General features: G+C 45.1%; 1 protein-coding gene across 6 annotated transcripts; it reads left to right on the plus strand.

Annotated features, from left to right (window-relative positions):
• Positions 1–981: 981 nt before the first annotated feature.
• On the plus strand, positions 982–26,532 carry LOC121287171 (protein S100-A1-like). Of its 6 annotated transcripts, none has more exons than XM_041204783.1 (3): positions 982–1,029; positions 22,019–22,194; positions 26,227–26,532. In XM_041204783.1, exons 1-3 carry the CDS (start codon positions 1,014–1,016, stop codon positions 26,386–26,388), a joined length of 354 nt encoding a protein of 117 aa, XP_041060717.1. In that variant the 5' UTR covers positions 982–1,013; the 3' UTR covers positions 26,389–26,532. The 6 variants fall into 6 exon arrangements, with proteins under 6 accessions (XP_041060717.1, XP_041060719.1, XP_041060720.1 ...); XM_041204785.1 differs by lacking the exon at positions 982–1,029 and adding an exon at positions 7,933–8,072 and having other exon boundaries at positions 22,022–22,194; XM_041204786.1 differs by lacking the exon at positions 982–1,029 and adding an exon at positions 7,972–8,019 and having other exon boundaries at positions 22,022–22,194.

The raw sequence follows: 26,532 nt of genomic DNA on the forward strand, positions 1-26,532 counted from the left end.
AGTGGCATTGAGGTTGATCAGCCATGATCTAATTGATTGGCAGAGCAGGCTCAATGGGCTGAATGGCCTACTCCTGTTCTGATATTCCTACCGATTACAGCTAGTTTGGGCTGTTGATGAATGCTCTGTCTCCCCTGCTTTTAATGACAACTTTTCATTTTTTAAATTTGATATACTCAGCTGCTTTTGAGATAGGGCTCTCCCTGTCACCTTGAACTATAGATCAATTCTGTTTCCTGACTTCATCTTGTCTGCTCAATTGGATTGTCTTTGCTAAGGTTACATCTTCTCTTCACTTCAAGACTCAAATAAGGCATCATCCAACACTCTGGTAATGATTCTGTCCCTGCTCAGTTCATCTTTCAAGCTGCCACACTCACGGTCCTGTGCTAGTCAATATATGTCCTTCATGAATGCATCAATGCTTTCCCCTCGATGTTGGGTACATTTGTTAAATTTAGCCCATTCAACAATAGTGTTCCTTCTCAGAATGAAGTATGTATCAAGTGCTTTGATTGCTTCATTGTATATGGCTTTTTCCTCATTGGTACCCTGCATGACAAGTATATCATCTGCACATTGACTCATTACATATAACAGTGTACTGACCTGCTCATTGTTTGTCTTCACAATGAGGTCCAACACAGTGTAATATCTGGCAAATCTTCAATGCCAATTCAGCCATGCTTCTGCTTGGTTGAGGCCAGTGAGCTTCTCAAAGCTTTCGGGCAATGGCAGAGAAGCCTCCATCATTATTTTTCACATGCTGCCACCACATAATACTCTTGGTATTGTTTGACTAACACAGGATGAGTCCGCAGAGATATGTATGTAAAACAGAAATTTTATTTGAACTCATCTTACTGCTGGCTATGTCTTCCATGAGGCTGCATGAGAGACCAAACCATGTGATGTTGCATCACTTCCAGTGATGATATACACATTATGTGATTAGCATATTAAACGATTAGAATTAACCGACTGCACTACAGGAGAAGTCATGCACCAGGGCTATGTTGGGGACTGAAGGTGAGCTGATGTGCAACGTCCCATTTCTGGCAGATATGTGTTGTAATGTTGTATGATGTTTCATGAAGAGGTCTAGAGGCTTGCATGGTTGAACAATGCTGTTTAGTGGTAACACATAACTATGTACAGGACACAGTCCTGACCAGGAGCTATTTTCATGCTGGCTTCTATCAGAGTCACCACTATCTCTACTACTCCCATGTGACTCTCTACATTATAACATGGGCGGTACTGTTTCCCCAGTCTCAGATTAAACCTTACAGTCCCAAACAGCCTAATGCTACAATGTGGTGAGTGTGGGGCTGTAGAGATGTCATCATCCAGAAAGCCACACCTACTTCCTCTTGTGTCCTTTCCAAATATCCTGCAACAATTAACTGTCCATCTGCTGTTTATATAGCATGTTTCAGATATCCCCATCACCATGGTAATGATAACAATGGAGCAGGAATGCTGTGAGAAATTCCTGGCCGGGGAGTGAGTGATTGTCCTGCTTATTTTTTGGGAGTACCCAGTGCAGGAGCAGCAGAGGGTGACAATGTATGTCAGCTTCAAAGTGTTAGCAAATCTGAGCTGAAACATTGGAGAGAAAGTTTCTTAAAAATTGATCTTTCTCTTCAGGCTGAATCTTACAGCCTTGAATTCCCTGTAAACCCACCTTGCCTCTAACAACTGCCCCGGGCTGAGAATATCCTTCATTTGCAACCTCCCTTCCCCCAACCTGGGATACAATCAAGAGACCCCCTACTCCTCCTGTTGTCTATCAGGGGTCACATGATGTTCTTGGATGCTCCAACCAATGAGCCCTAATGGGTAATCCGTGGGGGCAGGGCTTCCTGACGAGGGTCCTGATCGAACATGTAGCATCTGATAAGCTCTCTAACAAAGTCTCTGTTTCTTGTTGAAACCTGTCCGCTCCATCAAGTCTTTACATTTGGTGATGAGGGTAAAACGTCTCCGATGCTGCAACTCGATCTGTTAAAATGAGTATATTGAATCTTAAGAAAAAGAAAAGACTACTCACCAGCCATGCCACTCTTCACCAGAATTGCTCCTTAAGATGTGACTATGGTAGACTGGAGCCAGTATGTAGAGCGCCTTGGTTTTTATTTCGTAGCAGACGAAATTACCACAGAGATAAAGCTAAAAGCAATCTTTTTGAGTGTATGTGACAGCAAGACAAACAATCTCATCCACAGTCTGACGGCCCCAAGCCCACCCAATTCTAAGTCCTTTAATGAATTAGCACACCTCGTGGAAAATCCACTTTCAGTCGAAGCCATCCGTAATAATGCAGAGGTTTAAGTTTATTCCCAGAGCTAGGGCCTCAGGAGAATCTATCACAACCTATGTAGTGAAGCTGAAGCAGTTGACAGAACATTGTGACTCTGGGAGCACACTCAGTGATATGCTGCAGGACTGATTAGTTTGTGGAGATCAGGATGATGCCATTCAGTGCTGTTTACTCACAAAGGTCGACATCGACTTGAAGCACACCCTGGAAATATCCCTTGCCATGGAAAGTGCTGCGAGACTCCCGCAGGCTTTGTAACATGCACAACATGGCACTGTTCTTCACGTGGGGTGGGAACCTACTGCCGAGCGTGGTGCGAAAACCAGAGACACAGCAGCGGCTCCAAGGTTAATCTGTTATAAATGTGGAGCGGGTGATCATGGACCAGACACCTGCAGATTCAAGGGGGCAGAATACCATTACTGCCCTAAGAAAGGTCACGTAGTAAGGCAATGCAGGGTGAGGTCAAAACAGTTCATAAAGCAGCAAACCAACATGATTGAATTGAAAAATACAGCAGAACCTGAAGCCGCCAACACTGACATTTATTCCCTGTATAACGTCACAGCTGTAAAAACTGAACCTATCACTGTCACAATCCAAGTTAAGGGGAAACGACTAATAAGGGAGGTAGATACGAGAGCCTCAACCACAGTGGTGGGAGAGCACATATTTAGATACCTAAATGAAGATACCATCCACTGGATCTGGAGCAGACACCTGCTAAATTGAAGACTTACACTGGAGAATCTACACAGGTAAAGGGCATCACCACAATACCTATGTCTTTTAGCCAACAGACAGCCCAGCTTCCAATGATCATAGTGACAGGAGAAAGGTTGCGTCTTCTGGGTTGAGGCAGGTTACAGAAAATCAAGTTTGGCTGGTCTGAAATATTTCATTTGAAAACAGGAGGAGTTCCTGATCTGATAAGGGAATATGACAGGTTTTTCAGGACAAATTAAGGAATAGAAGGCCTGCAGGTTAGAATATATGTGGATCCTCAGGCAACTGTCATGAAGCTATTAATGTATATAACATTATTGGAAAATATTTTTCTTTTCAAAAAGAAAGTAGTCGGTGTGTGTGTCTTAATTGGATTAAAGCCAGCTAGTCTGGGTGCTTTGGTGTGTACTAGTTTTGAGATATAAGAGAGGTAGAGTGTATTTGCATTTAATTGAGTAGAGCATTCAAGAAGGCAAGTGAAATCTGGCCCCCAGCTAACAGATACCAAGCAATATGTTTATATTACAAATAAAATTGCTACTATGAAAGGGGTTTTATTGTCAAAGAGGCTGGTAATACAATTTACATTCAATGAGCTGTGCTAGGTATAGCTTCAGCAGTTTTCATGTGTGCGGGACAGAGGCAATGTAAGATCAAAGTAGTTGTAAGCCTAGAACTGTCTCCACAGGAACCAAAGTGAAAGGAACCTCATTTTGAACTCAGTAGGTGAAAATGCTTTGCACAGGGTCTGGTTAAGTATATGGGTTGCTGTTGCGTTAATGGAGATTAGTTTGGGAATTTGTTAAAAAGTTATGATCATAGCAATTTGTAGCCACGTGTATATATTTAACTTGTGTAAATTAATAAAATATTTCATTTAGTTTAATATAAGACCTCGAGAACTGGTGGTCTGATTCTTGAATTTAGAGATGCATCTCAAACATACCACTTAAAAACATAGGTTATGATAGTTGTTTAAAGTTTCCCTCTGGGATTTTTAAATACCTTAGCTTTACAAACTGCTGTGTAATAACAGGACACAATGTTTCTTTAAGGCTGACCTGTGCCTTATGCATTGAAGGAGAAGGTGGATACGGAACTGTGCTGGTTAGAAAAGCTGGGCATCATCCAACCGGTCCAATTTTTGGAATTGGCAGTGCCCATAGCCCCAATAGTGAAGCCTGACCAAAGCATATGTATTTGTGAGGACTACAAATTGACTGTAAATAAGGCAGCAAAAATATCCTATCCCAAGGATAGATGACTTATATGCAAAGCTAGCTGGAGGCAAATCCTATACAAAATTGAATATGAGCCATGCTACCAACAATTAGAGCTGGATAGCACATCTTGAGGATATGTGACTATCAACATACACAAGGGTCTTTATCAGTCCACTCGCCTACCCTTCGGAGTATCGTCTGCATGTGCAATCTTCCAAAGGACAATGAAGAGACTTTTGCAAGGACTTCTCCGAGTGTTAATTTACCTAGATGATGTTCTAATCACAGGGTCAACTGATACCGAACACTTGGCGAACCTGGAGGAGGTGCTAAGAAGATTCATGGAAGTCAGTGTACAATTAAAGAAAGAGAAATGTACATTCCAAATGCCAGAAGTCACTTACCTGGGTCATAGGGTGGATGCCATGGATTTGCTGTAGAAGATAAAGTTCGGGCAATAAAAGATGCCCTTTCACCGTCCAATTTAACCGAACTTAAGTCTTTCCTGGGTATGATCAACTCCTAAATCCTCTTCTTGCCAAACTTATCAATTGGTGTTGGCACCTTTACACTTGTTGTTAAAAAAGAATCACCGTTGGTTGTAGAATTAACAACAGGAAGAAACCTTTGTGAAAGTTAAGAAGCTGTTGCATTCGTCATGTCTATTGGTATACCATGACCCATCGAGGGGGTTGGTATTAATATGTGATGCCTCTCCCTATGGATTGGGATCTGTGTTATCACATAGAATGGAAAATGAATCAGAAAGGCCCATTGGCTATGTCTCGAAAACCCTCTCCACAGCCGGGAGGGGTTATTCCCAACTAGAAAAGGAAGATTTATTGGTGATATTCAGGGTGAAGAAATTCCACCAGTACCTGCATGGATGACATTTCACCATCATGTCGGACCATAAACCATTAATGGGTTTATTTAGTGAGGATAAAGCCATTCCACCAAGAACATCAGCAAGAATACAACATTGGGCTTTGATATTATCTGTGTATGAATATACCTTTATGTACCTTCCTGGCTTATATATTGAAAATGCAGATGCACTCAGTCATCTTCCATTATCAGATAGCATTGTTCCAGTGCCACAAGAAGTTGTGCTAACACTGAATTTCTTGGATTCTTAGCCTGTGTGTGCAAAGCATTGGATGAACAGTGATCCAATTTTGTCAGAAGTCCAAGACCTTGTATTGAAAGGGTAGTCAAATTCATCAGTCAAGAGATGAGGCCATCCTATGCCTGAAAAACAGAGTTAAGTTGTCAAGATGGAATCTTGTTGTGGGGATCAAGAGTTGTCGACCCTTTGCAAGGAAGAGAACCACTCTTGATAGAGCTTCACAGTGCACATCCAGGCATATCAAAGATGAAAATGCTTTTGCGAAGCTATGTCTGGTGGCCAGGCATTGACAGTGACATTGAAGGCATGGGCAAGCACTGTCTCCAGCACCAGCAACAACAGAAGTTGCCTGTTTCAGCTCCACTGCATCCATGGGAGTGGCCTGGTCAACCCTGGGTTAGAATACGTATTGATATATAGGACCAACCTTAGGTACCGTGCATCGTAAATGCATATTTTAAATGGATGGATGTATACAAAGTCAGATCACCAACATCAAACGCAACTGTCGAATAGCTGCTTCATTGTTTTATTATGCATGGCCTACGAGGAGTCATCGTTTCTGATAACGGTACAATATTTACCAGTACAGACTTTCAGAGAGTCATGAATCTGAATGGAATCAGACATATTAAAACAGCCCCATACCATCCCTCATCAAATGGTTTAGCTGAGAGAACTGTGCAATCTTTCAAATCTCGAATGAAGAGGTTATCAGAAAGGACTCTAGAAACTCAACTTTCCCACTTTCTTCTCCATTTTTGTACATCACCTTATTCGACTAGGGGTTCAACACCGTCTGAATTATTGATGAAATGCCACCTATGTACAAGGTTAAATCTGGTGTTTCCAAACTAAGAGGGGAGGGTAGAGAGGAATCAGAATGATCAGAAATTGAATCACGATATTCATAGCAAAGCTCGCACATTCACTGAAGGAGACACGGTTTTCATGCAGAATTTCAGAAGTGGCCCTTGTTGGGTTCCTGGAACCATTGTCTCAGAAACTGGTCCCTTATCCTTCCAGGTGGAAGTGGAAGACAAAGTTGTTCGAGAACACAAGGACTATATTCGTGATAGAAAAACATTCCAACAACCAGCTATTTTGCCTGTGATTAATGTCGAACTATTAATCCCTGAGGCGACAGATCAACCTACCATAGGCATACCCAATGTCTCTGTAGAGTTGCCAAAACCTGAACGCCCACTTTCTAATGATGTATCTTGTGCTGCAGCTCCTGATCATGTCGAAGAACTGAATAAGGAAAGCACCTCAGAGACTTAATCTTTAAGCACCTGAAGTTGTAAATATGTATATGTTGTTGGATATTCAAATGTTCTCTGTAAATAGAAATAGTTTACACGACTAATATCTGGAACGGGCAGGGTGTCTTATGAGGAAAGGTTGGACAGGTTAGGCTTGTGTCCACTGGAGGTTGGAAGAGTAAGAGGCGACTTGACTGAAATATATAAGATTTTGAGGGGTCTTGACAGGGTGGATGTGGAGAGGATGTTTCCTCTTGTGGGAGAATCTAGAACTAGGGGTCATTGTTTAAAAATAAGGGGTCACCCATTTAAGACAGAGATGAGGTGAAATTTTTTCACTCAGAGGGTCGTGAGTCTTTGGAACTCTCTTCATGAAAAGGTGGTGGAAGCAGAGTCTTTGAATATTTTTAAGGCAGAGATGGATAGATTCTTGGTAAGCAAGGGGGTGATAGGTTATCGGGGGTAGGCAGGATGCAGATTTCAGGTTACTATCAGAGCAGCCATGATCTTATTCAATGGCAGAGCAAGCTCGAGGGACTGAATGGCCTACTCCTGCTCCTTGTTCATATGTTCGTATGCAAACTGTAAAAAAAAACTAAAGGGGGAGGGAATGTAGTAACTGAAGGTATAGCCTCTCTTGCTGTCTATCAGGGATCATGTGATATTCTTGAAGGCTCCAACCAATAAGCCCTAAGTGCGGGTAATCCAGAGGGGCAAGCTTCCTGACAAGAGTCCTGATCGAGCATGTAGCATCTGAAAAATTCTCTGTAATAAAGTTTATCTGTTTCTTGTTGAAACCTGTCCAATCTGTCCAGTCATTACAAAAGCCTTTACAACCTTACCCTTTCTTGGCTTCAGGGTGGCCACTCAAGTGGCATTCTACCCCTCCAATTGCCCTGCTAGCTGGAACCTCTGTTGGGCAGCCCCCATCAAAGTCACAAATGATATCCTCTGTGTCTGTGACAAATGTAAACATTCCCTCCTCATCCTTCTTGACCTATCTGCAGCCTTTCAACACAATTTGACCACACCATCCTCCTCCAACCCCTCTCCACTGTTGTCCAGCTGGGGGTGACTGCTCTCACCTGCTCCCAATCTTATCTATCTAATCATAGCCAGAGAATCACTTGCAATGGCTTCCCTTCCTGTTCCCGCACTGTTACCTCAGGTGTCCCCAAGGATCTATCCTGGCCCCTCCCATTTTTCATCTACACACTGCTCCTTGGTGACATCATCTGAAAGCACAGTGTTAGTTTTCATATGTACACTGACAACACCCAGCTCTACCTCACCACCACCTCTCTCGACTGTTCCTGAATTACATTGCTTGCTCGACATTCACTAATGCACAAGGTGGCTCATTTGGGGAAGCTACGTTTCCTGAAATTATCAGTGTTCCTGCAGAGGTCAGTGTGACAGAGGGAGAGCAGGAAAGGAATGAAGGTGTTAATGTGATGTAAAGAGGACAACAGTGGCAACCTGCACCAGCACAGGTGTGTCACTGCCTGTAAACAGTGGGCGGTAGTTTCTGCACCTGTTCCCTGGGGTCACTGAGACAGTCAAGATGGTGGAGGGGGAAGATTGTGTTTCCAGTTGGTGTTTTTTTTCTGTAGAGATTCCCTCTAAACAATTCCCTTAGGGATTTTCTGTATCCAGTGCTTGCGTGTGGAGCCAATGCTGCCTGCAAATTTTGGTATGTAGAGAGTCAGTCCACAATTGAAAACGTTCACTATCTCACATCAGTCCACAAGGTTAAAGCAAAGGCAGTTCAGGCAGCATTTAACCAAGTTTACCAGATATTCCCCCACCATCCACACCTCCACCCCCCACCACACACCCCGCAACCCCCCCCCCCCACCCCCCCCCCACTCACTCCCAACACTTTTACCCAAATAGGATTTACAAACAACACATGCCAGAGTGTGAGGATAAAGGGAACATTTTCAGCTTGCCTGAATGTGACAAATAGTATTTGCCAGAGATCTGTATTGAGGTCTCAGCTTTTCACTGTATTTCTTAATGGCGTGGATGAAAGAATAGAGAAATCCATATCCATGTTTGCAGATGACACAAAGTTGGGAGGCACAGGAAGCTGTTTAGATGGGAACAGGAGATTACAGACAGACAGAGGCAGACTGAATGGGTAAAAATCTTGGCAGATGGAGGCCAGTGTGGGGATGTGTGAGGCCTCCCCAAGTAAGAAAGATCAGAGGTTTTTTTTTTAAATGGCAGGAGCAATGAGATATAGGGTCCAAGTACAGAGAATACTAATGAACAGGTAAAAAATAACTTTAAAAGGCTTATGGAAGGTTGGCTGTTGTAAGGTTGTTCAGTGTCTCATGAAGAGGTTTGAAAGCTTGTATGGTTGAACACTAAGTGTTTATTAACAAGTCATAGCTATTTAGACCTCCAAGACAGAGCCCTGCATGGCTGCTGTCTCCATTGCTGGCTTCTTCCAGACTCTGCTACACACAGTCTACTACCATGTGACTCCCTCCATCATACTATTGGTGGTATTGTTTCCCAGGCCCACATTAACCCTTACTCTGGCAAACACCTCCCCCCAAGTCGATACCCAAATACATTTACAATACAATCTTCTTTACTTATAGACTTATAGGGCAGAATTTTGCCGTTGGCGAGCAGGGGGTGGGCCCGCTCGCCGACATGTAAAATGACGTGGGATGATGTCGGGCGGAAGTTCCGACGTCATCCCAGTCCATTTAAATATCAGGAAAGCGGGGGTGCAACAAAATCCGCTGCGGGCCCGTTAACCTGTCAATGGCCACTTGAGGCCATTGACAGATCAAGTAAAGTAATTAGTGGACCCGCCCGTCCAACCTTAAGGCTGGTGGACAGGCCAGGAACCCTAGCGGCAAACAGATAAAACATGAAACCTCATCCACCAGCGGGTCGAAGTTTCATGCAGGGTTTTAAAATTTTTAGTAAAATTATTATGTTAATTATGAACATGTCCCATCTCGTGTGACATTGTCGCATGAGGGGGACATGTTAGGGAATTTATTTTTTTCTATTTTTAATGTTTTTAAAAGTGTCAGCAATCTTCCTGAGGCAGCACCTTAACCTCAGGGAGATGTGTGCTCTTTTGTGCACATGCGCAAAAGAGCGTACTCTCGCTTTTGGGGAATCGCGCCCCCCACCCTGCCCGCAGGAAGTGTATAGCGCTTCCCATCAGATGTCACACTGGGCGGGCCTTAATTGGCCCACCCACATAAAATGATGGCGGGGCCTGCTTCTCTGGCGGGGATCGGCTCCCTGCCCACCGGAGATTGGGTCGGGCCTGCCCCCCCCGCCGACAGGCAGAAAATTCTGCCCATAGAGTCATAGAGGTCTACAGCAAAGAAAAAGGCCCTTCGACCCATCGAGTCTGTACCAGTCAAACAAGTGCCTAGCTATTCTAATCCCATTTTCCAGCATTAGGCCCATAGCCTTGTATGCCATGGCATTGCAAGTGCACATCCAAATACTTCTTCAATGTTATGGGGGTTTCTGCCTCTATCACCCTTTCAGGCTCTGGGTGAAAAAATTCTTCCTCACATCCCCTCTAAACCTCCTGCCCCTTACCTTAAATCTATGCCCCCTGGTTATTGATCCCTCCACCAAGGGGAAAAGTTCCTTCCTGTCTACCCCATCTATGCCCCTCATAATTTTATACACCTCAATCATGTGCCCCATCAATATCCTCTGCTCCAGGGAAAATAACCCCAGTCTATCCAATCTCTCCTCATAACTAAAACCCTCCAACCCGGGCAACATCTTGGTAAATCTCCTCTGCACCCTCTCTAGTGCAATCATATCCTTCCTATAATGTGGATTCCAGAACTGCATGCAATACTCTAGCTGTGGCCTAACCAGCGTTTTATACAGTTCCAGCATAACCTCCCTGCTCTAATATTCTATGCCTTGGCTAATAAAGGTAAGTATCCCATATGCCTTCTTAACCACCTTATCTACATGTCCTGCTACCTTAAGGGACCAGTGGACATGCACACCAAGGTCCCTCTGATCCTCGGTACTTCCCAAGATCCTACCATTCATCGTGCTAGCCCTTCTCCCCCCTCAAGTCTCTGACTTTATAAACTCAGATGTTCTTCCAGATTCTGTTTTGTCAGCTTTAGAGGAATGGTAATCTCAGTTGTTTTGGGTTGACTTTGTCAGTTTGGCGTTGAAATTGTAGTGCTCGGTGTTTCCAGCACTAGGTTATCTCCAGTTGAATTGCATTTTGTGCTCTGTCGAGTTGAATTTCTCTTATTACCAACTTGTGTGTTTTGTTTGGTCACTCTGGGTTTGTCCTGTACTTTCCAAAGGGAATGTTCACTCTTCATTCCTACAGTGGACTCCGATTTTCTTTTCCGTGAAGTCCACCATGTTCTTCCTTGGAGCTAACATTTCAAAAATCTTCATTTCCACTTGTTAAACAATTTCAGCCATCTGATTTTTCAATAGCTCACTGGTTCTGAGTACGCTTAAGGCATCCAGTGCTTTGTCTTCTAATTCCTTGAACCTGAGCATCGGATTTGCATTTTCCGATCTTATTTCTGTCTTTTCTTTCTTACCTGCAGCAGAGCTTTGTCCGTGTCCTTCATTTTCATTTTACTGTTGTCCAGGTCTGTCTCTGGTGAAGTCACTTGTTTCATTCTGTTATTGTGCTGCTCATGGTTTCAATATCCACTCGCAGCTCGGAAAGTTCTATGGCTTTTCCTTTCAATGCCTTTTCTCCATTCAGCTGGTTCTTCAGCTCTTCAGTCTGTTTCTTGTACCACTTGGCTTCCTCTTGGTGTATAGAACATTGCTGAGTCTTCTCTGGCAACTAGTTCTTCAGTTTGTTCGTAGTGACTTTAAATTCATTCATTGTTCGTAATTTTCTGGAGGAACAAACTTAGACCTGAGGGATCCTTCAACAGATTTTCCTTTTTGTTGTGAAGCTCAATTGCTTCTTCTTGAGTTTTCTTGTAATTTAGCAGAGTCTTCTGGATTTTGTTTCTGTTCTTCCATCCTGCTGTTCAAGACAGTCTTCACTTCTTTGTGCTGCTGAAAGGTCACGTAATTCTTTTGTATTTGATCTTGAAGGATAATCAGCAGTTCTTTCAACCATGTATTTTCTTGTTGACATCTTGCCAACTCATGCTGCACTTCAGTGCGTTGCTTTGTTGCTATTGATGGTTCAATGCAACTTTTTCTGCAGTATTATTTAATACATTTCTTAGCTCATATTTTTTCACGGCTACATATTGATTCTTCAAAGAGTCTTTCAGGGCAGTGACTTCTTTAAGTACCCTTTCTGCCTGCTGTGTCTGGCTGTACTTCTAGCTGAGTTCTTCCAACTTACATTTGAAACAAACATTTTCCTGTGTAACAGCTTCATTTTCTTTTTGCAAATTTTGTTTCTCTTGGGTTACCTCAGATAGGTTTCCTTCATTCACAGCCAGCTGCTTTCTCTGTACTACCCACCTGCTGTTACAGTTTGGATAATGTGTTGGCATTTTCAAAAAGCTCAATTTTTAAGCCTTTTGTCTTCTTTCTTCTGCACTGAGCTTTTCGGCTCGTGCACCTCATTGCGCTGACATGATCTTTGACCATCTTGCGGTTTGCTTATGTATTGTCTCTCTCAGCCTGGGGTCTCCTTTCTCCCTTGCTGTGGGTCGCCTTTATTTTTAATTCATTCACGGGATGTGGGCTTCGCTGGCTGGGCCAGCATTTATTGCCCATCCCTAGTTGCCCTTGAGAAGGTGGTGGTGAGCTGCCTTCTTGAACTGCTCCTTCACTCACTCACTCTGAAGTCTCATGTCTGCCTCATCCTGGGCTCTTTTTGCCCCTTTGGTGCTTTATTGGGAGTGTTTTATACCTTCACTTAAGATCCATGCTCTCCACAACTTGGAATTTAAGATATATGTTAAAGGCTTTTAATATCTCACCAAATGTGGTTGAGGGTTCCTCAAAGCCTTTGCATTAGGTTTACTTCAACCACAGGTACACCAATGAGTATAAAAACATATCAACTTGTACTTTTTTCTGATTTGACTTAATCCTGATATACCACTGCAATCTAAGAATTCTCTTTTCCAGGATACCTAATTTTGTTCCTGGTGTGGCCCTTGCCTGAGACTAAACTGGCCTGGCAGTTTTAATTTACTGTCTATGGCCGTTTTACATAACAGGTGAGCACCTTAGTTTTTTTTCTTCAAATAGCTCCACATCTGCCATTTTTTTCTGTGATCTTTAGCTTTCAGCTCCGGTTGCATAGAACCATAGAACAGTTACAGCACAGAAGGAGGCCATTCGGCCCATCTTGTCCATGCCAGCCCGAGGACAGCCAGGTGCCCTTTCTAATCCCACCTTCCTGCACCCGGCCCATAGCCCTGCGGCTTACAGCACTCTAGGTGCAGATCCAGGTACTTTTTAAATGAGTTTAAAGTTTCTGCCTCTACCAACTTGGGCAGCGAATTCCAGACACCCACATGAGTTCTTCCTCATGTCCCCCCTACGCCTTCTGCCACTTATCTTGAATCTATATCCCCTGGTTCTAGAATTCTCCACCAAGGGAAACAATTTTATCCTGTCCACTCTATCTATTCCCCCCATAATTTTGTACACCTCAATCAAGTCACCTCTCAGCCTTCTTTGTTCTCAGGAAAATAACCCCAGCCTATCCAACCTCTCCTCGTAGCTACACTTTTCTAACCCTGGCAACATTCTTGTAAACCAGGACAGGGCTGTTTTTTTCTCAAGTTATTAACTTGGCATGAAACCTTTAAAACAAGAGGTTTGGGCCAGCTACGTGTTTTTTTAAGACAGAGAATCAAATGGAAGGTGATTTTTTAGCTCTGCCTGCCATTTTGAAAACATTTTTTTTCCTTCAGTTGAGCTCAGTCACTGCGCGTCATGGTCCTGGCTGTGGACCGCTTGCTGCAGCTTCTTGCAGCCGGACTCTGGATGTGCTGATCCTGATTGCTGCTGATTTTAAAAGGTAATTTCAGCTTTTTTTTTTTACTGTATTTTGCTCACCCTTCTTGTGATTTGGCCAGGTCTCTTGACTCTGTGTTCAATCAGGTCTGGCAGTGGAGCTCCACGTGCCATGATGAAATCCTTCAGATCCCAATCTGTAATGGAGCTTCTTTTCAGACAATCACCAACTGTGTCTTTAATTTAGGTGCATTTCTCTCAGGTCAGGCTTCAGTTTTCTTTAGTTTTTCATGCTTTGAGATTCTGGGTTCCTTCTCCAGCTTCTCTGGGATTTCAGGGTCCATCCTTCACTGCCACCATGTTGTAAGGTTGTTCGGTGTCTCACTAAGAGGCCTGGAACCATGTGTTTGTTTGCATGTGGATGTGTGCATGTGGGTGTGCATGTGCACGTGCAGACGTAGGTATGGGTGCAAGTGTGGGTGCATGCCTGGATGTGTGTGAGTTTGGGTGTGGGTGTGGGTGTGAGGATGAATGTGGATGTGAGTGTGGGTGTGAGTGTTAGTGTGGGTGTGAGTGTGAGTGTGGGTGTGAGTGTGAGTGTGAGTGTGGATGTGAGTGTGGATGTGAGTGTGGGTGTGAGTGTTGGTGTGAGTGTTAGTGTAGGTGTGAGTGTGAGTTTGGGTGTGGCTGTGAGTGTGAGTCTGGATGTGAGTGTGGGTGTGGATGAGTGTGGGTGAATGTGAGTGTGAGATTAAGAGTGAGTGTGTGTGAGTGTGAGTGTGAGTTTAGGTGTAGATGTGAGTGTGAGTGCGGGTATGAGTGTGGGTGAATGTGAGTGTGAGCGTGAGTGTGAGCACCAGCGTGAGAGTGAGTGTAAGTGTGAGTTTGGGCATGGGTGTGAATGTGGGCATGAATGTGCATTTAGGTGTGGGTATGGGTGAGTGTGAGTGTGGGTGCGAGCATGGGTGTGAGTGTGAATATGGGTGTGTGTGTGAATTTGGGTGTGGGTGAGTGTGACTATGGGTGTGAGTGTGGGTGAGTGTGAGTGTGGGTGTGAGCATGGCTGTGGATGTGGATGTGAGTGTGCAGGTGGGTGTGAGTGAGTATGAGTTTGGTGTATGTGTGGGTCTGTGTGGGAGTGAGTGTGGGTGTGTGTGAGGATGAGTTTGGGAGTGAGTTTGGGTGCAAGTGAGTGTGGGTGTGAGCATGGGTATGGGTGTGGATGTGAGTATGTGTGTGGGCGTGGGTGAGTGTGAGTGTGGGTGTGGGTCTGTGTGGGAATGAGTGTGTGTGAGTTTGGGTGTGAGTGTGAGTGTGTGTGGGTATGGGTGTGTGTGTGAATGTGAATGTGAGTGTGTTTGTAAGTATGGGTGAGTGTGGGTGTGTGTGGGCCTGAGTGTGAGTGTGAGAGTGAGTGTGGGTCTGAGTGTGGGTCTGAGTGTGGGTGAGTGTGGGTGTGGGTCTGAGTGTGGGCCTGAGTGTGAGTGTGGGTGTTCGCCATGTGGGGCCTGCTCTGTGTGTGCAAGTATTAAACTCCCGTGGATCTTCACAACACAACCTGGGTCACCTGCTTGATCCCTTGTGCCCAGACCTAAGGCCCTAGTCAGTGAAACATCCATTTGTAGGGTGAACAATTAAGACTGACCACTAGTGCATGTATAGTATGTCCTGGCTGAAAAGCGAGGTCCACTTATACCCAGAGAATATGCAAAAACAGGATTTTTGGGGTCAAATAATTGGGTTGGCTTAAATGTCTGGTCAGCTTATACACCGTCATCTACAATACTCTTTCCGAACCTTTTATGATTTTGAGTAACTCTATTAAATCTCCTCTTGGCTTGGGGATAACTATTTTAAACATCTTGATACTTCCCTAAATAGACAGAATGTGGCCTGGAATCACGAGCGGCTCTGGGGAAATACTGCAACAGTTTTGAGGGAGGGGACAACAAGGAACAGGTTCCTGACACCAATACAGCAGATCTCCCCCAGGGTAATTCCCCACCACATGAAATGATTCCAACAGAGGTACTGGCAACAGAGCAAGTAACCAAGCTGGTTTTATATAAATGTATATTACATATATACATCTTCAAAATTCAGACAGTTTTCTAAGTGTTTAAAAGGTAAGCTTTGCTTTGTGCTCCATTTAAATACAAGTTCAGCAATTAAACTCCCTCCCCACAGGGCCTCTGCTACAATTAACAGAAATTATTCCAAGTCACAAGCCTGCTATCTAATTAAGAAAAATGTAAAAATAAAATGCTCCCTCACACAGGACTTTCCAACAACAAAATCCAACAATATTTTGGTTCTAAGCCCTTGCTGAGTTCCTGGGTTTCCATTGCCCTGTTCAGATCTGTTATTCCTTAAAGAGCTAAATCCATCTGGAGCTTTCACACAGGTTTCCATTGTCTGTTTGTCATTGCAGTCTCCAAGGAGGGTACAATTCATACTGAATGTGTAACTGTGGCGTTAAACAGTGCTGGCCACGTATGGCCACTTGGACTGATGAGCCACTCCAGGAGTGCGGATGTTGGCCTAGCTCCTGTCCAGACCCAGAAAGCTGAGGAATTTTCGAGATTCATCAACCTGGGATGCGAGTCCCCTCCCTCAAGCAACTGGATCAACATTGTGCAGCCTGGGGTTGGGTGGGGTAATGGAGTAAGCTACTGAGGGGCGAGCAAACCTTCCCCAGGCTGAATCGAATCAGTTTCCTTTTGTTAAAAATACATTGGAATTTACCTTTGAATGTGGAAGAATTCTCCTTGGGGTCAAGCACCCCAACCCCATGTTGGATCACACCCGAGAAATGGATGCAAGACAAACCGATATCTGTTCCACAATCTCCCCTCAAGGATGTCAACATAACTTCAAGCATTATCCAGTGATCTGTCACAACGACAGCCAGACTGATACAGAAACTCCCTCACTCTGCCGCTTGTGGGGCAATATACAAATCAGCTTTGGGTTTCACAGAATCTATCGTCCAGGAAATTAATTCCTGTGATATTTCAGACACAATCACTTGAGTTGGGAGTTGGTGTGTTCAAGACCCAAGACAGAGTTTCAGCACATGATGGTGCCTGATAACCTGGTGCAGCACCGAGGGAGTGCTGCACTGTCAGAGTTGCAAACATCCCACCGTCACAATGTCGAAGAAGAGCAGGGGAGTTCTCCCTAGTGTCCTGGTCAATATTTATCCCCTAACCACTATAAATAATTTAATTATATTTATTAATATTTAACATTTATAAAACAATATTTATCCCCTTATCACTAAACAAGTTATCCGGTCATTATCACATTTCTGTTTATGGGGTCTTTTGGGATCTTGCTGTGTGCAAATTGGCTGCCAGGTTTCCCACATTACAACAGTTTTAAAGTACTTCAGTTGTTGTAAAGCAATTTGGGAAATGCTGAGAGTGCGAATGCTTCTCTCTAAATTAGCATTTTGGATGTTTCTTAAGTACTAACAAAATATTTTCTAGTACAGACTAACTTTAAACAAATTGCAATTCCAAATTCCAGATAACATATCGATTCATTCATTTTGTGGACAATCAAAAACCAAACAAGGACATGAAGCCAAGCCGGGCATGTGGACTTGTGATAGAAATCATCCCTGATCGAATTGTGGAACAGTCTCAAGGGGCTGAATGGCCTCCTCCTGTTCCCATGCTCCCATAGGTTTTAATCAGCCGATTAACAAGAAGGTACTGTTTAAAAATCAAACCGGGGGATATTTTATGAAAACTTGGATGGACGACCTCCCTCTGAAAGTCCCCCGGTTTCAGTTTGGGTTGTGTCCCTGTGACTGACTGATCTCAAGTAAGGATTTCAGTGACGATGTACGTTGGTTCATTTTTAAATAAACTCTGTTATGGCCCAAACAAACTCAGAAATAACAAAATCCATCATGGAAGCACAGACTCAGAATAACACAAAGCCAATACTGGGTCAATAATGGGCCGGAACTGGGCTGACCCAGAACAGCATCGATAATGGCAACGACACAGAGAATTCATTCAGAACAAACGGCTTCTTCATTTGCCTGATGCAAAATACATGTTCAAACAAGATCACATCAGCCCCACACAGCTGGCTTTTCCAGTTCTCACCATGTTTACTTCATGGGCTGGAACTCGAAAACCAGGAACATCCTGTTCAAAACATAACATCTTCAAACATGGAGAAGAAAAACAACTTTCATTCATATTGTCTTCTTCACAACCTCAGGACGTCTCACAGAAAGAGGTGCAGCTCTTTTAAAGCCAACCTAATAAACTAAATCAACAAAAATGAGGGATAAAGGAAACACAGCCCCTAAGTCAGGTCAGCTGTAAAACCAAAGAAAAAGTTTAAAGGAAACTTACAAACATCAAATCAAAATGTGATTAAGGGGGTTGATAAAGCACCCTAACCCCCGCGGTGCCCACCAGGCATGGAAGGCCTCGTGGGTACTGGCAGACACCACGCGCTCCCTCTCCAGGGACACCCGGCCGTGAATGTAGCCGCGGAAGAGGGGCAAACAGTCGGGTTGGACGATCCCCTCAATCACCCACTGCCTGGATCTGTTAATGGCCAACATGGCCAGGCCCAGGAGCAGGTTCACGGGGAGTCCTCCTCCCTCCTGGCCCCCCTCCCCACCCGGTGTCCGTAGATCAGGAGTGTGGGACTGAAGTGCAAACAAAACAGTAATAAAAGGTTTTTTAGATAACTGAAAAGGGAGTGCAGCCTACAACACCCTGCATGAACGTGGTCCACGGACTCCACAAGACCGCAAAAAGTTCAGGTATCCTGGGAGTCCGTGAACCGACACATTCTCCGGTTATAGGGGACTGCCTTGTGCAACACCCTCCACCCCAAGTCTCCAATGGAAAGCAGAAGGACACCTCCGTAGAGGGTCTCCCAACAAGGAACTCCGCCGCCAGACGGCAACAAGGCACGCCAGGGCATGTCCGGGCGGCGGGCACCGCAGAAAGAGGTGCAGGTCGTTCACCCCCTTGAATCTGTTCAGTCATTCAGTGAGGTTATGGCTGAAGCTCAACTCCATCCAGCTGCCTTGTTACTCTTAATAGCCTAACCCGAATGAAAAGCAACTCAAACTCATCTTGTGTTAGTCAGTGTTGTGCTGTAGGGGGTGAACACAAAGTTTAAAGGAAACTTACAAGCATCAAATCAAAATGTGATTAAGAGGATCGAGAAAGCACCCCAGCCCCCGCGGTGCCCACCGGCCATGGAAGGCCTCGACGGTGCCGGCAGACACCGCGTGCTCCCTCTCCAGGGACACCCAGCCACAAACGTAGCCACGGAAGAGGGGCAGACAGTCAGGTATCTGAACACTGCATAGGGAACATCTGCAGGTTGGGCCAACTCTAGATTTTAAGAACATTTAGCTTGTTCTGTGGAATCCCCAGCCCAAACAGAATTCTCTGACTCAGAGAGTAGGGACAGCCCCTGTCCCTGTCTCACCACCCCCCCCACCACCTGGGAAACAATGTCTGAGCGACGATTCCCCCCCGACCCCTGGGGAGGGAAAGCCTCAGGTTCCCCCTAACCCCTGGGGAGACAGTGCCTGAGAGAAGTTTTCCCCCGACCCCTGGGGAGACAGTGCCTGAGAGAAGATTCCCCCCGACCCCTGGGGAGTCAGTGCCTGAGAGAAGATTCCCCCTGACCCCTGGGGAGTCAGTGCCTGAGGATTCCCCCTGATGCTTGCATGAGCAAAGATTCCCCCCTGGGGAGTGCAAGGTTTTCAGGAGAGATATTCTTTTTAATTAATGAGCTGTTGGCATCACTTGCAGCTCCAGCATTTATTACCCATCCCTAATAACCCCTCTTCTTGAACTGCTGTAGCCCATGTGGTGTAGGTACACCCACAGTGCTGTTAGGAAGGGAGTTCCAGGACATTAACCTAGCGACAGTGAAGGAACGGCCGATATATTTCCAAGTCAGAATGTAGAGTGGCTTGGAGGGAAACTTCCATGGGATTGGTGTTCCCATGTGTCTGCTGCCCTTGTCCTTCAGCCTACTTGCCATTTATCAGCCCAAGCCTGGTTGTTGTCACAGTCTTGTAGCATTTGGACATGGACTGCTTCAGTATCTGAGGTGCCACGAATGATGCTGAACATTTTGCAATCATCAATAAACATCCCCACTTCTGACCACTTTAGGACTTAAGCAGCCCGGCCAGTACTGGTGCTACCGAGCCACTCTTGGTGATGGACATTGATGTCCCCCACACAGACAACATTCTGTGCCCTTGCCACCCTCAGTGCTTCCTCCAAGTGGTGTTAAACATGGAGGAGCACTGATTCATCAGCTGAGGGAATGTGGTATGTGGTAATCAGAAGGAGGTTTCCTCACCCATGTTTGACTTGATGCCATGAGACTTCATGGGGTCCGGAGTTGATGTTGAGGACTCCCAGGGCAACTCCCTCCCGACTGTATACCACTGTGCCACCACCTCTGCTGGGACTGTCCTGCCGGTGGGACAAGACAAACCCAGGGATGCTGATGATGGTGTCTGGAACATTATCTGTAAGGTATGATTCCATGAAGATGACTATCTCAGGCTGATGCTTGATTAGTCTGTGGGACAGTTCTTCCAATTTTGGCACAAGCCCCTAGATGTTAATAAGGAGGACTCTGCAGGGTTGACTGGACAGGGTGTGCCAATGTCATTTCTGGTGCCCTGGTCAATGTTGGGTGGTCTGTCTGGTTTTATTATTACACTTTTTCGTGGGCATTTGATGCAACTGAGTGGTTTGCTGGGCCATTTCAGAGGTTAGTCTGTAGGGTCATATGTAGGCCAGGCCAGGTAAGGAGTCTATATCCAAATGCAGCAAGATCTGGACAACATTCAGACTTGTGCTGATAAGTGGCAAGTAACATTCATTCCACGCAAGTTTCCAAGTAATGACAATCTCCAAAGGGAGAGAATCTAACCATCTCCCCATGATGTTCAATGGTTTTACCATTGCTGAATCTCTCATTATCAACATCCTGTGGGTTACCATTGACAAGAAACTGAACTGGACTAGCTATATAAATACTGTGGCTACAAGAACAGGTTAGAGGCTAGGGATCGTGAGGAGAGTAACTTACCTCCTGACTCCCCAAGTCTGTCCACCATCTACAAGGCATAAGTCAGGAGTGTGATGGAATACTCCCCACTTGCCTGGATGAGTGCAGCTCCCACAGCGCTCAAGAAGCTTGACACCATCCAGGACAAAGCAGCCTACTTGATTGGCACCAGATCCACAAACATTCACTCCTTCCACCACTGACACACAGTAGCAGCAGTGTGTACAAGATGCACTGCAGGAACTCACCAAGGCTCCTTAGACAGCACCTTCCAAACCCACGACCACTTCCACCTAGAAGGACAAGGGCAGCAGATAGATGGGAACACCACCACCTGGAAGCTCCCCTCCAAGTCACTCACCATCCGGACTTGGAAATATATCGGCCGTTCCTTCACTGTCGCTGGGTCAAAATCCTGGAACTCCCTTCCTACCAGCACTGTGGGTGTACCTACACCACATGGACTGCAGCGATTCAAGAAGGCAGCTCACCACCAGCTTCTCAAGGGCAATTACGGAGGGCAATAAATGCTGGCCCAGCCAGCGAAGCCCACATCCCGTGAAAAAATGAAAACAATGGTAGATTTCCTTCCCTAAAGGACATTAGCAAACCAGCTGGTCTTTTATGACAATCCATCACCATTATTGATACAAGCTTTGTATTCCAGATTTCTGTGATTCATCGAATTTAAACTCCTCAGTTTCCATTTGTGTGACTTGAACTCACCTCTCCAGATCATCAATCCAGATGTCAGGGTTACTAGTCCCGTAATGTTACCAGAATGCTCCCATTCTGAGTAATCTTCCTGGGGGAAGCAGGTTGTGTGCGGACTGTCCCTGGGGAGCATTCAACTTGTTTGTTTTTTAATGATTTCCATGAGCCAATAGGTTATTTGAGGTGGGACTGAGTGCTGTGATTGACAGGCACCCTGTATAAAGGGCAGGTGCTGGTAGTCACATTCCCCATCCTTTAACATCTTCAAATTGGTAAGTGAGGGAGAGTTTGGAGTGGCCTTTGGACAGATGGTTCAGCCCTTTCGTTTGTTAAATTGATGTATTGTTGTTAACTCTGTAAATTTAATAGAATTCTTGAAAGAAGGAACTAACTGAAAAATACTTCAGTGGTGGTAGATTGATCAGATCATATTGCCATGTTCTCACATTTAGTGGACAGGAGCTGAGTCTGTTATATTTGGATTTGAAGCTTTTAGCTGATGATGAGAATTGGTCTATGGGTCAGCAAAGCTGTGGCTGCTGTTTTTAGCAGAAACCTTGCCTGTGGGTGAGGAATGTTTACTGTTTGATGGAGTAACATCTTCCTTTCATCCTTGTTTTCTTTGAAGCAGCTCTCCCCTCGGTAACAGACATTATCACCAGCATGCTCTCCCAACTGGAAGGTGCCATGGATGCGATCATCAAAGTTTTCTACAAATACTCGGGGAAAGAAGGTGACAAATATACTCTGACCAAGGCTGAGCTCAAGGATCTGCTGACAGGGGAACTTGGAGCTTTCCTGAAGGTAAATTATAAAGCGTTAGCTTAGGTTGCAAAAACGGAGAGGTTCGAAACTGATTCTGTGAATCCTGGATTGTGGCGCCAGAGCTGATTGGCTCTCCTCTACTGGAAATGTTGGGACTCTGATGACCTCTGAGAGTTATCAAGTCAGATCATAGGGCTAGAATCATGATGTTTATTTCTGTGATGGATTTAAATGTTAAGAGGTGATAAGTGATGATGTTCTCTGGAGGCAGGCCTTTCTTGTGGCTGCTAGTATCTGCTGGGTGAGATCTGATTGGTGCAGATCAGTCTAGCAATCCACCAATTAGATCCAAATTGCTAACTTTTGGGGGAAAGCAACAGTCTGTTTATTTGGAAGGAGACAAAATCCGGTTTCTATAATGTCTTTTGTGACCTCAGAACATCCCAAAAGCTTCACAGCCCATGAATTACATTTCTTTTTGAAGTGTAGTCAGTGTAATGTAGGAAATGCAGCAGCCAATTTGTACACAGCAAGATCCCACAAAGAGCAATGTGAGAATGACCAGATCATTAACCTTTAGTGGATAAATATTGGCCCCCACAGCACCTACTCCTCTTCAAAATAGTGATGGCATTTTTTACACCCTATCAAAGATGACAGAAGACACCTCTGTTTAACATCTCCTCTGAAAGGCAGCGCCTCTGACAGTGCAGCATTCCCTCAGTGCTGTGTGTGTCAACCCAGGCTTTTGGATTATGTGCTCAAGTCTCTAGAGTGAGGCTCGAACCGACAATCTTCTGACTCCAAGTGACCCGAGCTGACCCCTGGCGAGCCTGATACCAGTGGGATACAGCAAAGAGGCACCAAACAACTGGAGGGCAGACTCATGTCTGCATCTCTGCCCGGTGCCAACTTGCACTGTCCTGTCAAGAAATCTGCGAGCTGGACCAGCCATCTCTCAGGGAAGAATCCTCTGTAAGCCTTAGCCCATCAGCTGCCCTACGGCATGGCTGCAATAAATGACAAGCTGTGAGACACCATCACAGGAATATTTCCAGTTCCTATGTATTTCTGTACAGTTACTGGAAGGGTTTACACTAGCCAGCCACTCATTGCAACATAACAGATACTTTTGATCTTTCTTATAGGGCAGATGGAATGGGAGAATGGGATTAAACTGGGTGGGATATTGAAGGGTACACAAGAGTGGAACTTGCATTGAACCTTGTTAGATCACATTTAAAGTGATGTGAACAGTTCTGGTCTCCATATTATTAAAATGATGCAGAGGCACTGGAGAATGCCTAAGAAGAGACTGAGGGTTGCCATGAACAAAGTCTTTAATATTATGAAGGGGTTTGACAGGATAGATGTAGAGATGTTTCCACTTGTAACTAGGGGCCATCAATATAAGACAGTCACTAATAAGTCCAACCGGGAATTCAGGAGAAATTTCTTTACCCAGAGAGTGGTGAGAATGTGGAACTCACTACCACAGAGAGTGGTTGAGGTGAATAGTGTTGATGTATTTAAGGGGAAGCTGGGTGAACACACGAGGGAGAGGGCAATAGAAGGAATGCTGATAGGGTGAGATGGAGAGGGGGTTGGAGGAGACTCATGTAGAGCAGAAGCACGAGTTTGGTGTGGATGGGCCGAACAGCCTGGTTCTGTGCTGTAATTTTGATGTAAAGCAGACACTGTAGTTTGTTCTTTTGATAAGAATCTCACTTGTTCCTCTGGAAAAAGAAGGCTTAAAGGTGGAAATCTGGGATAAAGACTGTCAAATGATTCCATCTCCAGAAAACAAATCTCATGATTGAAAGTGTAGATTTTATAGAATCAACAGCTGAGGTTAATGATGAGAATTGGTCTAGATTGTTTCCACTCTTAGTTTACTCTCCGTGATTATAGAGCCCCGCTGCTGGATCCTGGGAGGGCATCCACAGGTCCCTCTCCCTTCCCCGATCCCAATTATCTACAGAACGCCCACTTGCAGATCAACCAGGATACCTGAGAACATTCCCCAGGGACCTTCTGCCCGAAATCAAACCCCCATCTCCTCCTCATTCTCAGTGGGATTGGGCTGGGAGTCAGCACTGGATCATTGGGAGTCAAAAGAGTCCAAACAGGAAAGGGATAGGGCACAGGGTCAGGGAGAGGGGTGTAGGGGATGAGGAGGGGAATGGAGAAGGGAGGCGGGGTGGGGATGGAATGTAGTTGACGAGGGGGAGGCACGATGAGATGGTGAGGGATGAGATTGCAGACAGACATGTTGATGTGGAAACAATTTGCAAGAGCCCTGTTCAAATTAATTGTCTTAATAGTATTTCCACAACGTCCCCACAGAAAACAGTCTCACCCTAGAGCAGCAGGAAGTAACCCAATTAATCTGATTTGATAAATAACACAGGATCACTTACATTGGGAGTAAGTGGCTGGAGACCCAACCACTCTGTTAACGGCCAAATTATTCCCGGGATCTGTGCACCCTGGGTCACCAGAGAAGAAATGTGGGAATGTACCTGGGGTTTGTGTGAAACACTCACCACTAATGCCTTCCAGTTTCTGAAATCCTTCCAATGAGTAATGAAAGTTTACGGGCTCCGAATAATTTATAGAGAAGGGGAGAGTCTGCACAGGGTGGGACTGAGGTATTTACAACAATCAGGAGCTTGGGCTCCGTATATGAGCACTGATTACTCAGTTCTAAGTCCTGAGAGGGATTTACAAAGCTCCTCCAAAAATGTGAGATAATTACTAGCTGAGATTTTAATGAATGTTTGAGGTGACAAACTGTCTGAGATTAGTAAGGCTCTTGCAGAAAGGAATCTTCAGTGGAAATTGCCAAATGCTTTTTTGTCAGGAAAAGGAATGGGGGAGGGGCAACAATGGAGGGGAGGGAAGAGAATGGAGGAGGGGCGTGGGGGAGGGGAGAGAATGGAGGAGGGGCGTGGGGGAGGGGAGAGAATGGAGGAGGGGCGTGGGGGAGGGGAGAGAAGAGGAGATGGAGTGGGTGAGGGGTTGGAGGTAGAGGGGTGAAGAGTAACTTTTGGGTGCATTTGCACCCAGATGGCCATAGTTTCTGTGTGAATTTATGAATGGAATACTAAAGTGATATTTAACTATGGGACCTTCACCACCAAATGCAATTTATTATCTCCACCATATTTAGAAATTTCTTGCCACCATGTGCACCCGAATACCGATGCAACACTGAGCCCCAGAAGTCTGTGCCTGTGGAACCCATATCCCGCTATGTTGAACTAAGCTGGGAAGAGACCGGCCTCTCCCTATCCAGATTCACGCTGGACAGATCAGAATCACAGATACAGGGTCTGGAAGCAAAATATAAACCTGATTACACATAACGCACACCAGACTCGAGCACACCCCATCATTACAAAAGGACAGACTTTGTTGTGCACCACCCTGCTGTACATTTATTAAACAATCTCTCAGTATTCTTCTCACCGCAGAAATCATCTTCCAATTATCACAGAATTAATGTTTCCACCTGTCTGTGAAATCTTTAGCATGGCTCAATAAACACTCTCACCTCTGAGTCAGAGGGTTGTGGGTTCAAGTCCCACTCCACAGACTGGAGCACAAAACCCACGCTGACACTCCCAGTCCAGCACCGAAGGAGCGCTGCACTGCCGCAGGGTCGGCACCGAGGGAGCGCTGCACTGCCGCAGGGTCAGCACCGAGGGAGCGCTGCACTGCCGCAGGGTCAGCACCGAGGGAGCGCTGCACTGCCATAGGTCCCATCTTTAATTAAATCAAGACTCTGTCAGGTGGAAATCAGCAGGAGAATTCTCTGGTGTCTCTGAGCCAATATTTAACCCTAAATCAGAAAACATTTGAATTTGTGAAATCACAAAATCCATTATCCAACTATTGTCTGAAGGCAAGCTATCAGATAGCAATGGATAGAGAACATGTGTGTTCTCAGTGGAGACGTTAGCTTCACGGGACCATCACCCTGTCGAGTGATTTCCCACTAAGGAACTGTTAATGGTAGAAAGTAGAGAATGTACAAACTGTCAGTTTTAATCTTTTCTCGTCCTACAGTATCAGAAAGATCCCAACTCTGTCGAAGTCATCATGAGAGATTTGGATATGAACCGTGATGGGCAGGTGGATTTCCAGGAGTTTATTCATTTGGTGACAGCACTCACCATCGCCTGCAATGAGTTCTTTGTCGAGCTCCTGAAGAAACAGGGCAAGTTGTGAGGAGTAAGATGAAGGGGCCAATCTCGTACTGAGTGTGTGCTGTGTATACTCTTTGTGCACAAGCCAGTGCAGAATCATCACTGTAAACCCTTAAACACTGGACATTGTTTCAGCAGCTCCAATAAAAGTGATTCTCGGGCTGCA

This window comes from Carcharodon carcharias, chromosome 14 (genome assembly GCF_017639515.1).
Source record: "Carcharodon carcharias isolate sCarCar2 chromosome 14, sCarCar2.pri, whole genome shotgun sequence".
Taxonomy (NCBI): domain Eukaryota; kingdom Metazoa; phylum Chordata; class Chondrichthyes; order Lamniformes; family Lamnidae; genus Carcharodon; species Carcharodon carcharias.

Bases quoted from the DNA above. Each gene is read 5' to 3' on its own strand.
- LOC121287171 (XM_041204783.1), top strand. The intron at 22,195-26,226 runs GTAAATTATAAA...CTCGTCCTACAG, and splicing joins AACTTGGAGCTTTCCTGAAG to TATCAGAAAGATCCCAACTC.